The sequence below is a fragment of the Myotis davidii genome, unplaced genomic scaffold, assembly GCF_000327345.1.
Source record: "Myotis davidii unplaced genomic scaffold, ASM32734v1 scaffold494, whole genome shotgun sequence".
Taxonomy (NCBI): Eukaryota; Metazoa; Chordata; class Mammalia; order Chiroptera; family Vespertilionidae; genus Myotis; species Myotis davidii.
Genome location: NW_006285480.1, coordinates 131,917 through 148,208, shown reverse-complemented (window position 1 = coordinate 148,208; position 16,292 = coordinate 131,917). Strand labels below are relative to the sequence as shown.

At 35.1% G+C, this 16,292-nt stretch overlaps 1 protein-coding gene across 5 annotated transcripts in view; it reads right to left on the bottom strand.

Moving 5' to 3' along the window:
* Positions 1-7,827: 7,827 nt before the first annotated feature.
* The window catches only part of FAM188A (family with sequence similarity 188 member A), a 109,999-nt gene continuing 101,534 nt past the window's right edge, over positions 7,828-16,292 (bottom strand). For 4 of the 5 annotated variants that reach the window (XM_006756153.2, XM_006756154.2, XM_015559051.1 and 1 more), the window contains 2 exons: positions 11,968-12,039; positions 7,828-8,774 (listed from right to left, as the gene is read on the bottom strand). In XM_006756153.2, coding sequence (XP_006756216.1) covers positions 8,625-8,774; positions 11,968-12,039 — 222 coding nt within the window. In that variant the 3' untranslated portion in view covers positions 7,828-8,624. Of the gene's footprint in view, positions 8,775-10,590; positions 10,718-11,967; positions 12,040-16,292 lie in introns of all 5 variants that reach the window. The other variant, XR_435274.2, reaches the window with a different exon arrangement.

Below are 16,292 nucleotides of genomic sequence, written 5' to 3'. Positions count from 1 at the left end.
TTCAAAGTTGCCAAAGTCAATATTAAAGGGAGAAAAATTTAATTCTGTTACAGTAGCATTGAGAGGTTTTTTTTAACAAAGGCTAACGTTGCTTTGCTATTTCTGAATTCCTGAAACCTGTTAAGAGCTTCCCTCATATTTAAAAGTGTTGTTTTGAAATAGCAAATGCCAATATCAGAGTTATTTTCTTGGCGATGTTTCAACAGGCTTGGAAAGTGAATCAAGGTTTCTCTTTCAAAATCTTGAGCAAAAAGAGATAATTTGTTTTCGAATGAAATAACTTCTAACATCGAAAAAATTGTGTTTCCTTTCCCCTGTAGTTTACAATTAAGCTGATTTAGATGAGGCGTAATGTCTACCATGAAATAAAATTTTGGGATACATTGATCGTTCATTAGTTCTGGATAATGAACACCCTTCTCAAGGAGAAATGCTTTAATTTCTGTTAATAAGGAAGCGAAACATTTCAAAACGTTTCCTCTTGATAACCAACATACCTTGTTATGCAGATCTGCGTACTCACTCTCCATTTCAACTAAAAATTCTTTAAATTGGTGATGATTAAGAGCTTTAGTTATAGTGGAGCTGATAATCTTAATCACCAATTCCATAACTTTGCAAATTTCTTCTGGAAATGTCTGCGCACAAAGCTCTTCTTGATGAATGATGCAATGGTTACGTATCTCGTGATTAATTTTTTCTTTCAAAATAGCAACAAACCCGTTTCTTACGCCGGCCATACTTTTCGACTCGTATGTTGAAATTGAGACAATTTTATCGAGTGGAATATGATGTTTTTCAATGCACTCAATTACAGCATTTGCTATGTCCTCTCCACGTGTTTGACCTTTGAGTGGCAATAATCCTAAAAGTTCTTCTTTAGGACCTGTAGACGAAATAAATTGTACAGAAAGTGAAACTTGCGCTGTATCATTTATGTCACAAGACTCGTCAACTGCTATTGATAAAGCTGTAACCAATTTAAGATCTTCGACTTGCTGGTCGGTTATATTCGAAGACATTTTGACTGTTGTATCTTTCACTGTTTTAGCAAACAATGGTAACTCTTTTTTTTTAGAATTCTGTAGAGGAAGAAAAGGTATTAAGCTAGAGCAGTGGTCGGCAAACTCATTAGTCAACAGAGCCAAATATCAACACTACAACAATTGAAATTTCTTTTGAGAGCCAAATTTTTTAAACTTAAACTATATAGGTAGGTACATTCAAGTTTAAATTCAACTTTAAATTCACGGTTTTCGTCTTCCGGTTTTCTTTGCTTCTTCTTTGTAGCCATCTCAAACAGGGCACCTAAAAAAACGTTTCATTTTATAATAATAAAGCCACCAACACAAAATAATTACAATTCTTAAATTGATGACAAAAATACCTATAGGATTTGCAGCTGGTTGGAAAAATACAGGTAACTTTATGCTTCTAGTAGGTACTTTTGTCACCCGCACGCGATTTGCGGACGCGACTAGCACTAACCACTGCACGAGGCTGCTGACTGACTGGCTCACTCAACTCGCGCCTCCCCTGTGCTGCGTATCCCGCGGCCCACCTGTGCCGCGTCTCCCATCACCAACCGACTGACACCACCCGCTTCTTCTAACGGCACTTCTTCAAAATAGACTTACCCAGGCCGAAAACCGACTTTTGCGCATGGGCCACGAAGTTTCAATCGCACTGAACGTGCACGCCCACATGTGGTATTTTGTGGAAGAGCCACACTCAAGGGGCCAAAAAGCCACATGTGGCTCGCGAGCCACGGTTTGCCAACCAGTGTCTTAGTAGGTCCACGGGTGAGTTCTTCTGTGTGCGAAGGGGCTCCCTCTGCACAGTTCTCTGGTGTGGGACATACTAGATACTAGTGGGCAGCCAGCCATTCCAGCTGGGCCTGGAAACGACAAGCTCAGCTACATCCCCTGGGGCTCCCAACAAGTAGCTCCGCTGCCATGTCATCCCTGCTCCCATTTTCTTCCTTCTTGTTCAGAATGGCATATTGATATATCCCCATATCTGCTGTCTGAGGAGGCGCTTTGTTCTTGACTCAGAAAGTTCTCTTGATGCTGCTCCCATTCGGGTTCAGGGAGGGGAGACCACATACCCGCTCCCAACCCCAACATGAGGAGGGGATGCTCTCTGAATATTATACTCCCACGAAGATGAACCACCCAAGAGAGCCTCTCTGCTCCTCCGCTTTTCCCTCTCATTTTCTTTCACAAAGGAAGAGGGTGGAGGTGGACAGTGGCTATGAACCAGTGCACAGAGCTGAGCTAGAAGCACCAACAACAGACGGCGTTAGGCCCAGGCGGCCAGGAACTGCCTGCAGGAGGAAGGGTAGTAATCTGCTTGGACCAATCCCTGAAGACCATGGACTCCCTAATTGACAATCTAGCCTTGCCTTAGGCTCAGGGACAGGTAAGTTTTACTCAAAGACTTGTCTTTGGGTCCCTGCTCTTCCATTTACCAATGTCTGACCTTGGACCTTAATCTCTAGGTTTCCCTTTTCTCCTCTGTGTGTGGGGATATGACATGAATTCAACCTATCCTTCTGGACAGCCCCTCCTGTCTGCTGCTTGAGTTTCACCATCTTGGATCCCACCCCTTTGGGAATGCCTGGTCCTGGCTCCTAATTTCTCACATCCTGGTTATGACACTTTTAAAAAGGATTGAGCCAGGTTGTTTGCATTTGGCCATCTCTTACCTCACTTTCTGCCAAAACTCAAGACACTGTCCACAGCTTCCTCCAAGATATCTAAGTACCAGGCCTGAACTCATCATGACAGGAATCTTCCCCAGTCCCACTGTTCATGCTGAAACCTGAGGACACTCCTCTGCAGCCAAACCAAAGCTGGCCCCTCAGTTTGGCTCTATATTAGGAGAGAATGCTTTCTACCTAAAGTAGTCTTTTCTATCCTATTGCATATCCCATTTACCTACAAAATTAGGTAATTTCGTAACCGACCCTGATTCAAATTTCATCAGTAAAGGTTCATTTGGGTCATCCAATATCCTCATTTTTAATTTTTTTTTTTGGGGGGGGAGGGTAGTATGGGAACTCCAGTCAGTTGAATCTTAATAGGTTCTTTTATTCCATACTCATCTCTTATCATGTTTGGACTAGGTATTATATTTACTGAGGACAACTAGGGGAAACTTGTAACCCCAGCAGTTTAAAAGAAAAATCAGTTCATGAAACTTCCCTTACGGGTGAAGATTATAATGGATTACAAATGAATATTTTATTGACTAACAATTCAACACACCACTATTAAGTCTAAATTTAAACTATAAACTGTTATTAGAACTACATATGTGAATAAGATCTGTTGCTGCCTGTGAAAGCTCAAAATTTAATTGCAGTGATTAACATTGTGACATTACAAAAACCCACTTCAGGAACCTGCTAAAAACCATAGTCCATTCCATAAAATGTTGGATTGTTTGGGAGCTTGAATATCTTAAATGTAGTTATATTTTTCTGTCCATCCCCAGTAGGTTTGTGTACCAAATCCTTTAGAAAGGTAGTATTTTTGACTGGTCCATATTGGCTAATGTGTCATTCAAGTCCACTAGTTCTTTGTTGATTTTCTGTCTGGAAGATCTATCCATTGATGTCAATGGAGTGTTAAATTCCCCTACTATTACTGTATTATTGCCGATCCCTTTATATCCATCAATATTTGTGTTATATATTTAGGTGCTGCTAAACTGAGTTATAGATATTTGTGAGTTATATTCTGTTGTTGGATCCCTTTATCATAATAAGCTGACCTTCTTTTCTCTTGTTACAGCCTTTATTTAATTTTTAATGTTTTTTTTTTTAATTGATTCCAGAGAGAGGAAAGGAGAAAGGGAGAAACATCAATGATGAGATTCATCAATCAGCTGCCTCCTGCACTCCCCACACTGGGATCGAGCCCGAAACCTAGGCATGTGCCCCAACAGAATTGAACTATGACCTTCTAGTTCAGCGGTTCTCAACCTGTGGGTCGCGACCCCTTTGGCAGTCGAACGACCCTTCCACAGGGGTTGCCTAAGACCATCCTGCATATCAGATATTTACATTACGATTCATAATAGTAGCAACATTACAGTTATGAAGTAGCAACGAAATAATTTTATGGTTGGGCCACAACATGAGGAACTGTATTTAAAGGGCCAGAAGGTTGAGAACTGTTCTAGTTCATGGGTCAAGGCTCAACCATGGAGCCACATCGGCTGGGCTACAGCCTTTGTTTTAAAGTGTATTTCGTTCAGCTAGTCTTCAGTTGTTTCTCAGTGATGGTTGTTTTATAATTTAGTTGTAATTTTGATGTGGTTGTGGGAGGGGGCCTGCAGAGTTTACCTACTCTGGCATCTTGACCAGTGTCCTGGAAATAATTTTCTATCCTTTTACTCTCAGTCTATGTATGTTTTCAAGGCTAAAGTCAGTCCCTTGTGACTACATGTTATTGAATATTGTCTTCTAATCCATTCAGCCATTCTATGTCTTTTGATTGGAGAATTTTATCCATTTACATTGAAAGTAATTATTGTTGGATAAGGACTTACTTTTGCCATTGTAAAAATTTTTTTCTAGTTGTTTTATAGTTTGTTCTTTGTTTCTTATCCTGCTGTTACTTTTTGTGTTTTGATGTTTTTTTATATCAGTATGCTTTGACTTCTTTATCACATTCTTTGGTATAATTACTACAGGTTTTTTCTCTTGTGGTTATCATGAGGCTTATATAAAATATCTTAAAATATAACACCCTATTTTGAATTGATAACTTTGATAGCATTCCTAAACTTTAAACTTTTACTTATCCTCCTCTTTATATTTTAGGTTTTTGATGTTACAGCTTGCATATTTCTTATATTGTGTGTCCAATAACAGATTATTATAGTTATGATTTTTACTGTTTGCATTTAAAACTTTAGTGTTGTAATTATGCAGTATAATAACCATATTACAGAATCTAATTTTGATATATATTTACCATTACAGTATTTTTTTTGCCACCTTATGTTTTTGAAGATAATGAGCATCCTCTAACTTCCACTTAAAGAAAGAACTCCCTTTAGTATTCATTCCTTATATGGCAGGTCTATTGGTGGTGCACTCCCTTAGCTTTTGCTTGTATGTGAGTCTTTTTCAACAGGTATAGAATTTCTACCATGTGTTATTTCAATATTTTCAATATATTGTTATTAATTTTATTAGGGGTTTTTTTGAGAACTATTGGCCTTGCTTACTTTTTTCCCTGTTATATATCTGCTTTCTACTTCATTGACTTCTCCTTTTGTCTTTTTTTTCTCACAGTTTTTTTGTATGTTCAGAATTGTGTAATCACCACCACTATCTACTCTAAAACATTTTTATCACCCCAAAAGGAAACTCAATACACATTAGCAGTTGTTCCCCAATCTTGCTCCTCCACTTCATCTTCACCTTAGGCAATGGTGATGGCTAATCACGAGTCTATGGTTTGCCATTTCTGGATAGTCAACATAAATGAAATCATATAATTAGCTTTATTTTATGATAGGCTTCTTTAACTTAGTATGTCTTCAAGATTCATCCATATTGATGTATCAATAACTCATTCATTTTCCTTGTCAAATAACATTTTATTCTATGTATATACTATATTCATTTATCAATCCATCAGTTGATGAGCATTGAAGTTTTTTCTATTTTTGGCTAGTATAAATAACACTACTATGAATATTCACATAAAAATTTTGTGTGAATATGTTTTCATCTTTCCTATTGGGTATATACCAAGGATTAGAATTGCTGGGTCATATGCTAACTCTCTATTGAACTTTTTTCAGAACTGCACAACTGCGTTTCTAAAGAGACTTCATTTTACATCCCCCCAACAAGGTGAGGGTCCAAATTTCTCAACATCTTTGTCAACAGTTGTTATTGTCTTTCTTATTTTGAACATCTTATTGGGTGTGAAATGGTTTTGATTTGCATTTCACTAATGTTCAACATCTTTTCTTGTGTTTATTGGCCGTCTCTATGTCATCTTGGGAGATACATCTCTTCAAATCATTTGCCCACTTAAAAATATTTGTTTTTATATGAGTTGAGTTCCTTATACATCCTAGATGCATATTCTTATGAGATACATGCTTTTCAAATATTTTCTCCCATTTTATAGGTTGTCATCTTCCTTTTTTGATGATGTCCTTTGACACACTGAAGTTTTACTTTTGAAGTCTACTTTATCTTTGTTCTTGTCTGTGTTTTTGGAATTTCTAAGAAACCATTACCTAAACCATAGTCATGAAGATTTACTTCTGTGTTTCTTCTAGGAATTTTATAGTTTTAGCTCTTATAATTGTATCTCTTGTCATTTTGTTAATTTTTGTATATGGTGTGAGATAGAATTCCAAATTCATTCTTTTGCTTGTGGATACCTTCCTTTTTGTATTATTATTTACTTTCTTTTATTTACTTTGGATTTCTTGAGGTGAAAGCTTAAGTTTCCAATTTCCAAACTTACTACTTTTCTAATATATAAACAGGGTGTCTCAAAAAATGTATACACACTTTGAATAATTATTCATTTCAATGTGTTAAATCTGAAAAGAAACATTAATTGAACCATAAGTGGTTAAAGATATATTTTGGGGAGGACACCCTGTTTTTAAAGCCATACATTTCCCTCTAAGCATTGCTTTAGTTACATCCCATAATTTCTGCTATGTCCTATTTTCATTTATTGTGAAAAGTATGTTCTAACTTCCATTTCAATATTTCTTTGATTCTTGGATTATTCAGAAGTATCCTGCTTAATATATAGCTTTTGGGATTTTCTAGACTGCTTTATGGTCCAGTATACAGTCAGTCTATCTTGGTAAGTGTCCCACACACATATCAAAATAAGACATATCCAAAGTTGTTTGGTGTAGATTGGATCAAGCTAAGGTTCCAGTCATGCCACTCATGAGTAAAGATACTTCCAGAGTCTCCAGTTGAGCCTCCAGATTAGAAACTGACAAGCCATGCTCACTGTGCTCTGTTCAAACTCCTGAGCCACATAACTTATAAAATGATTGTTTTATGCCATGAAGTTTTGGGATGGTTTGTTATTGTAGCAACAGTAAGAAAATAATGCTATTTTTTTAGGTTCAATGTCTTTAAGAAAATCTATGCTTTTCTGTAATCCTTATGGATTTAGGAACAGAGTTTGAGAATTAATTCTAAAACAATATATTTCATATAAATTCAAAAGTAGTGAAATTCACAAAAAGACTGGATATTTTACAGCTATAAGTCTAGTAGCTAGTATCACACTCCTGAACATAATTTTACCAAAAGTTACACATAAAATCTTGTGCCACTATTTCCTATGATAAAATCTACTTATAATTTCCAATGTCTATAAAAATAAAATAAAATAATATCCAAACAGAGGAAACACATATTCAACTATACTGCTGAAGGAAGTTCGGTCTTGAAGTTGCTAAGGTACTAAACAATTGTCTACCTTGAAAGTAATGGAAAGAAAGTATCTTCTGGCTATACAATTTTCAAATTGCTAGGCAACAGGCCTATCAGAATAAAGTAAATTCTCTCTCTAAAATAAATAAGATGAGGCTTCTGTATTTTTGTCCACTGGTCCAGACAGCTGCCACCCAGGTTCTGGTGCTTCTAGCTGGGTGAGTTACAGAACCCTTAGGTAACCATAAGATTTAATTTCCTTTTCAAGGTGGTATATGACTCCATTAGGCAATTGTTCTATGCTGCACTCAGGGTTACTGGACAGAAACATTTAAAAGAATTTACTTATCCTGAGACACTACTGTAAAAAAATTATGCAAAGGTACATTTAAAGAAAAGTGTTTATTTAAGCCATCCACTAGGATCATAATAAATAATGCAATATACTAATAACAGATGTTTTCATGCATCTATCATATTTATAAATTTACAAAAAACCTGGCTTACAGGGCTGTTGGGACAAGTTTAGAATAGTGTATTTGGCAATACAGTAAGAGTTAACAGTGTTAAGACTATTAAACAGATTCTCTTTACTATCTTTTTAAAAAATACATTCTCTATATATCTGTGAATAAACGGTAATGTTCCTTTATAGTTTCTACTTTTTTATAAACATGCCAGAGCTAAGCCAATTGTCAAAAGATCCAAGTTGATAATTTGTTATTTATTAGTATTTCTAATGGGAAACAGATTTTTAAAAAGAAATAAAAATTAACTCTGCATTTAAATATGGAAGCTGATATATTGCAAGCCAGAATCATTTAAACAATATAATATACCTGAATGAAATAAAACCCCAAAATAGTTTATAAATAGTAACTTTGATACTTAATATACAAATGCTGTAGTATTAAATATTTGTAATTTGATAAATGACCAATTATCCAACTGCAAAAGTGGTGAACTTTGATTAAAGCTTAATTTTGCTAGTAAATTTCACACACAGAGTTAAAATAGGGTAAATCTTAACATAAATAATTTAAACATATCTTAAACACTGAAAATGTGTTCTTATGTTATTTACAATTAGTCAGTGATACCAGTGTATAGCCAACTGCCAGTCTTACAACCCTCTTTCAATATCTGCTATTACAATCTTCCTTTTAAATACTTATGCAAATCAGTTTAGTGAAGGAGAGCGATCTGTGGTCCAGAGTAATTCGATGTATGGCCATTTGGTTTGAAGACAGCGTTTAATAGGAGTGTCATCTGTTTGTAGCATGGGATCTTCAAAACCCATAATAACTGCGGTCCCTTCCACATACATGACCTGTTGAACAAAATAAAGTCACTTAGGTAAATCAATATTCTCAGCAAATGTTTATGAGGGATACAAAATTTTTCATAGGCTAGCAAATAAGGCACTGCATATTATTTCATGTGAAACTTTACACCTAATTTTATTATGACAGAAATTATGAGCAAGAATATCTATTTACTGAATAACATGAAAATATGGAAACAAGATGGAGATACAGATTTAACTGCTAGATGACCAGTTGGTTTTTAGATTGTAAGTTTATGACAAGAAAAGGCACTTAAAAATCTGGAAGCACACTGTTTCTGATAAAAGAAAATTCATTCTTCAAATAACATAAATCACTTGGAAGAAATTATTTATATAACAATTTATATAATTCCTACTGTTTTAATATTGATGCTCTTAGATGATCATGTTGCCTCACAAAATAAAAAGATACAATAAAAATATAGCTCTATATTCTACAGACTAAATTCACTTTTTTCAATTTAAGCAATAAGTTTCCAGGGCTAAAAGCAATTTGAATGTCTGCCAATGAAATTTGCTATTGATTGTATTAAATATTTCTGAAATACTTATCATGACTGTACTTTGTACTGCATGAAAAATTATGGAGAAAAAATTAAAAAGGATGTCAGGACAGAAACAAAATCAAAGAGAAAGGTTGACATATACAACTAACCAGGTACTTTATATGTAGTGACAATGATCATATCAAATATAAACTGGAAGGTGGGTATCAAAAAATATTTTATTCTGATTAATTTATAATAACAATCTTTCAGAAGTATCTATGTGAGCCCTGACTTATTATAAGGGCTCACTGTGTATATTAAGCCATTCAGTCATTAATTTCTTTTTGTCCAAGGGAAACTGACTATAATTTAAAAGGAATAGATTTAGAGTGCCTTCTTTCAAAGTACATATACTGATTTTTACATATTCAATGGCTGATATGCATGATTGCAATTATGTTCTTCCAATATAAAAGTCATAAACTATTTGACTAAAGAACCAAAAGAAATCACATCATTACCCTTAAATAGGAGTTTCCTTAAAAGACACATTAAATATAGGAATAGAGCATGTTATATTAGTAGGTCAGATAATTTGGTTTCATGAATCTACTCCTTTCTTAGGAAGCTCTAAAGACATACTTTAAAGTGAAATACATTTTTTTAAATTTTGGTTAATATATTAGTTTGTTTCTAGTTTTGATGAAATAAATTTATAATTAAAACTACAACTCATGCTTTTTAACCAACCCCGCCCCCACCCCCCCGCCAGTAAAACTTTCTTTTCTAAGACATTGTCTACAAAGAATACAACTCAAGTTATTCTACTTAGCTGCATGAAAAATCATGCTAGAAAATTAAAAAGGATGTCAGGATAGAAAAAAAAATCAATGAGAAAGCTTGATATGTAAAACTAACCGGGTACTTTATATGCAGTGGCAATGATCATATCAAATATAAACTGGCAGGTGAACATGAGAAAACTTTATTCTGTTTCCAGCAGAGCTGCCTGGGCAAAGCACTGTGCCTACCTCTGTGGCCGAGAGCTTGTGCCAGCTGCTGGATCACACTCCCTCCCACTTGGCCAGCTTTCTTCCTTTGTTTCCTCAGATATTTTGAATAGTATCTTATTAGATAGTCCACCATATTTCTAGGGCCTAAGTAACTTCATAACATCATACCTCTGCAACTTAATGACATACATGCTTTGCTTTATATTCTTCACTATTGCCACGAGAATATTTCATCTTTGATTGCTGATCTTTTGGTTAGTATGTCAGATGCTTGTCATGAGCATGATATGAACTTACTATATACAGGTAGCGTGACCACGGACAGGATTGGGAATCAGGAACTCAGTTCCAATCCCTGCTCTGCCAGTGACTTCCTGTGTGACCCTGGGTGAGTCACTTAATCTCCCTGTCTCAGATGCCTCATCTGTAAAATATGGATAATATTTGACTGACCTACCTTGCAGGGATTGTGTGGGTGAGTAGTGATTCTAAAGTACCTCCTATTACAAGGCTATGTAAAATTTCAAAATCTAGATGAAGCACTCATTAATACATCAGGAAATAGCATCCAAGTTTTCTTATTATCAAATTTATATTATTTTACTATGTATATATCAATAAATTATTTTCTCGTGAAATGATCTTTAGACCTAATTTAATAACACATCTAATTTATATTTTGTTAGGAATATAAGTCTCAGTTTTTTATTTGCTCTAACTAAAATTATGTATTTAGTGTACATTACAATCTATTTTCTATAGCCATCCTCAATTTAGATCATTATGAAACCAGCATGATTGTTTCAAATGAAAAAACGTGTCAGGCCTCACTCCACTCCTTCTAATATTAGTTATATATATCTTCTGTGATTGCTACCTGAAAACCATGCAAACATAACAGATGTATGATATATGTAGACAAAGCTAATATTTAATTCAAAAGGGTATATCAGTGAGACCAACTTTTGGATTAAACCAGGTGAGTACATGGGAAATAAGTCACCTTGGTGCCTTTTTCAATGATTCACTCAAAAAGGAAAGCAACAAAGCATAGTAGGTAAGAAGGCAGGCTCCAAGGTAGACTAAGTTTCATTCCCAGCTCTGCCATTTAACTGGCTGTTTGACCTTAGCAAGGTGCTTACCTCTCTGTGCTTCAGTTTCCTCTTCTGTAAAATGGGAATATACAGACCATACTTACTTCATAGGGTGGAAGGAAACTTCAGATAAAACAAAGTACTTAATACAATTCCAGAGAAATGATCCATAAGTGTTAACTAAACTATTATGGTTATTAATTTAAATCATTTAAAAATATTTTTCTCATCAAAAATCTATTATCCCTTTCTTCACATGAATTGATCAGTAACTTTCACTGGACTAAACTATAATGTTGATTTAGTAATATCCACATAGTCAAGGATAACAACATGCACAGAGATGTAGTTATTTTGTCACAGTGAAACTATTACTCCAAAATTCCAATGAAAATCTCAGTGTACCATATATTGGTTAAATCAAAATATGACCTGTTCTAAAATATCTTGTAATAGTAGAGACTCTTGGAATAATCTCCTTAAGTAACAATTTTGTGAGAATCAAACACTGTCATACATTCATACATTTATTTTATCAACCCAGGTGAAGACAAATCACTATGTGAATGAATTATCATACCTTTTCATTATAATTTGACTGCTTCAGTCCATTGTAGTGGTAGACAGTAAAAGATTCTGGACCACTGGAGCCCTATTAGAAATAAAGTACTTTAAAACTTTAAATTATATCTTTATATCAGGCAATTTATAATTAGCAATTGAAAATAAAATGCAAGTTTCTGAAATCCTCATCCTTTGATGGGGAAATCATTTGATAAAACAAGAAACTTAGATTTATACAGTTAACTACCAGGAAATCTAAAAGCTGAGAGAGTTGCTTCTTGGGAATAGGCAGGAAAGTAGAAAAGTGTTGATTTTTGTGCATGTATTACTGTAACTTTTTTAGAGAACAAGGTCTAAAACACAAAATTACTTCTGCAATACCATGTGCATCTATTACATTAACTTCTTTTTAAAGAACAAGGTTCTAAAACACAAAATTATTTCTTAAAATGTTATCTCTGATTTTTTTTCTGGTTGTATATAATTTGCTCCTCTCAATAAGTGTGAAAGAACAGAAATATTACTTTTACTCAGACCACAAACATATATGTACCAATACTTCCAATTTGGTCCACAGTATTAAATTAGGGGTTTCCATCCCCCCAATATCATTTGAGTATTGAGAACTATTAAGTGGTGAAAATAGCAAGCATCGTAAGAAATGAAAACATAATTAGTGGTTAGAGACTAACAACATTCAATAAAGAAAGGATATTGTACAGATCATTATACTAAACTTTCAAAAAAACTAATTATATTATTCCTACTGTCTTAACACTTGATTCTTGGTTAGCTAAAGATCAAGTTTTCAGCTCTCTTAACCTAGCATTCAAGGCATCGATGAATGGTCTGGTGCCACTGAAGGTGCCTGGCTCCAATGATTTCCCTCGGGGCCTGTGGCTGTTGTCCTGGGCCTATCCCTTGTTTTCCTGGCCACACCTGATTGATATAAGGATAGGAATGTGACTTAGCTGGACGAGTATCCCTCCTTGGAATTTTCCAATTGGAACTAAGAGAAGAGAGCTGTTGGCAACTGAAAAAAAATACGCTGAGAGAATGCAACTACTCCGGAGAGAGGAAAGATATAAGATGGAGAGACTGTCCAGTTCTAGAAGACCTAGTGTTGTTGCTTTTGATGCTTCTTCAAATCCTCTGAACTACTCCTTCCTATTCATAACCACCCCTCTCACTTAAGTCAGTTCAGGCTGAGGTTCTGTGATTTGCAACCAAGACTCCTACAATATAAGACTTAATCTACCTTTTCAGTCTTATCTACAACTACTCACCTTTCTGAATTCTCATTTTAGGTGAATATGTTACTCATTCTCCCATGAAAAGGCCTTTTGTTTTTGGCTCTTTGCATATTCTCAAATGCCTTTCTCTATCCTTTCATTTTCAAGACCTTGTTCAAGGCTGTTTCTACAAAGTTTTCCTTGAACACACTAGTTAGCTTGTTTATAATTTGGGACCTTTATAACAATAAATTTTTTCAAAAATTAATTTGGAAAAGAATCATATTCTACTTTGCATCTCTTCAGTTGTTATTTTGAAAGATAACTTAAATTTTCAATTTTTTAACTTTTCATTCTTGTATTTGCAACTAAAATCCAAGCTCTCTTATAACTTTTTTGTATCCTACTCAAAATGCTTCACAACAAATAGAAAAATCAACAATTTATTTCATCATTTTCTCAACTGTATACATGAATCAATGGAATCAGTTACTTAGATAAATAATTTGGCTGTTGATTTTCAGAGTTAATGTACTTTAATTTACAATATAAATATTTTGAATACAATTTATATTCCCTAGTTCCAGTCATTAACAGCTGGCATAAAATAGTGAAATATCAAAAGGTAGTTTGACACAGTGGTAAAATGTTGTCTCTGGGGTCAGGTGATCAACATTAGACTCTTGTTTCAGCCACTTACTAGCTATATGACTTTAAACAATTTCTTAAGTTCTATAATCCTAAATTTCCTCATTGTCAAAATGGGGAAAAATATTACCTAATTTATAAAGCACATAGTGCCTGGAGCATAGTGCATGCTTAATACATGGTAGCTGCATCTGCTGTTCTATTATAAACAAATTGCCTTGAAATGCTTAATAGTACTTCAAGTATCTTCCCCCGCCTCTGTCTCACAGCAAAGAAATGCACTTCCATAGCACCTACTTTAAGCATCTGTAAAGATTACTAAAGTTAAAATATTTTCCTTGCTGTCTCTCTGACTAGTTTTATAACTTTACTTAATATATTCCTGGTGATTAAATGTTTACTATAGTGTCACTATAGTGGTCTGTTAGGTACAAAGCAGTATATGAATAATTGGCCAAAATGAAGGATAGAGTCTATTTACATTTTGTGACTATTGAGAAAGAGGACATCAGTGGTATTGAGATAGAAAAACAGAGCTAGGTAGACAGTCAGGGCAGGGACCATGTGGAGGCAAACAAAGGACCTAGAACTAGCTAGGTGGAACCCAACTGGGAGGGAACAGTGTTGTCACCTCAAAACCTGAAGTGGCAGTCCTCAATCAGGTCCTCCCACAGGTGGGAACTTGAACTTTGATATAATTGGATATTGCCAGAATTCCTTGAAGGGATCAATCAAAAGCTAGCAGATAAAGCTATGTGCTGGGGGCCAGGAGAGGTAAACGGGGGGAAAAGGAGACATATATACTACTTTCAACAATAAAGAATTTAATTTATAAAATAAAGTCTTTCTTCTCTTTAAAAAAAAAAAAAGCTAGCAGAGTATATGAATATCCCTAGACCAAGAGCAGGTAACCATTTTGGGTCCCCTTCCTGCAGCAGTAAGTTCGTATATCCCTCCCCACTCTCCCCTCAAACCCGAAGCTTTGTTTCCACCCCCACCCCCCCAATAAATTTTGTTTTCTTCCCATCATTTTTGTCCGTGAATCCATTCTTTGGTTTTACAAGACAAAGAGCTTGGACCTGACCATATTTTGGGTTTCAGTATGAGCTCTGATCAGAAAAGTTCTGTGACACTGAGAGGTCTGAACTCTTACAGGGTGTGAGTAGGTAAGAATGACAGGTCCAGTGGGTCTCAAACTTTGGCACATCACATCAGAATCCTCTGGAGGGGATGTTCAAACCCATTGCTGGGCCCTACCACCAAAGCTTCTGCTTCACTAGGTCTGGAAGGACCTTAAAATTTGCATTTCTAACAAGTTCTTGGAGACCACACTTTGAGAAACCACTGCTCTACAGGGGACCAAGAGCAGAATCACATGCTTTGGTTGAGGAAAGAGCATGAACTACACAGGGGCAATGAGATGAGTTAGGTTCAGATGCTGAGTTTGTTGAAGAGAATAATAGCAGGAAATAAGCAAGCAGTAAGGCATGAACTTGGAGAGAACAAACAGAATAATCAAATGGAAAAAGAGAAGGGGTCCAGAATTCTCTTTAATTACTTCAAGGAATACTAAAATTAAAAAATTAATTTCTTGAACTATTAAGTTCTTAGAATAATTATAAGCAGTATCATGTAATTTCTCTAAAATGTTCTGACAGCAGCCTTGAAATAAATTAAAAGTAAAATTAATATCATTGTCTCAAAAAAGTTTAAAATGCTAAAATTTATTAAACATTTATTAAGATATCTAAAACACAGTATTAGATTCCAAAAAATAACTTTAAAAAAACCCCTAGCAGTTGGAGTATGAACAAATGGCATCACAATCCAAGAGTCTTGCTAACAATAGCAGAAATAAGAATCTATTTTTTCATACAGCATTTATAAAAAAAGTTTAAAAGTCTAATAGCTATATTGTGAAATCCTTAGTTACTTTTTGAATTTTACCTCACTTTCCTTACTCACAGTAACCATAACAGAGACCAGTTTTAAAAATATGGGTTCCTTTTTCTTTTTTAATTACCAAGATTAAATGTTAATAATATTGTCTACTGTTAAAGATAATTTAAATCTGAAACCTCAAATTAACAATTATATATTGAAATTTGATAATTTTATCTTGACATTTTCTTCCTATCACTGTTATTTTTCTTTTTGTTAATTTAAATTTATTGGGGAGACATCTAATCTAATAAAAGACAAACATGCAAATTGCCCATACCTTCTCTATGCCTTAAGCCACGCCCACCAGCAAATCAGAGCGAATGTATGCAAATTAACCCAACCAAGATGGCGACCGGCAGCCACGGAGCTGGAGCGAGCAGGAGGCTTGCTTGCTCCAGTGATGGAGGAAGCCAAGCTTCCCCCCTGCCACGGCCTGGCTGTGAGCGGCACTCAAAGCAACTATGTTACAAAATGGAAGCTAAACAAAACCCCGGGCCTCAGCCAGCAGGACCGGAAC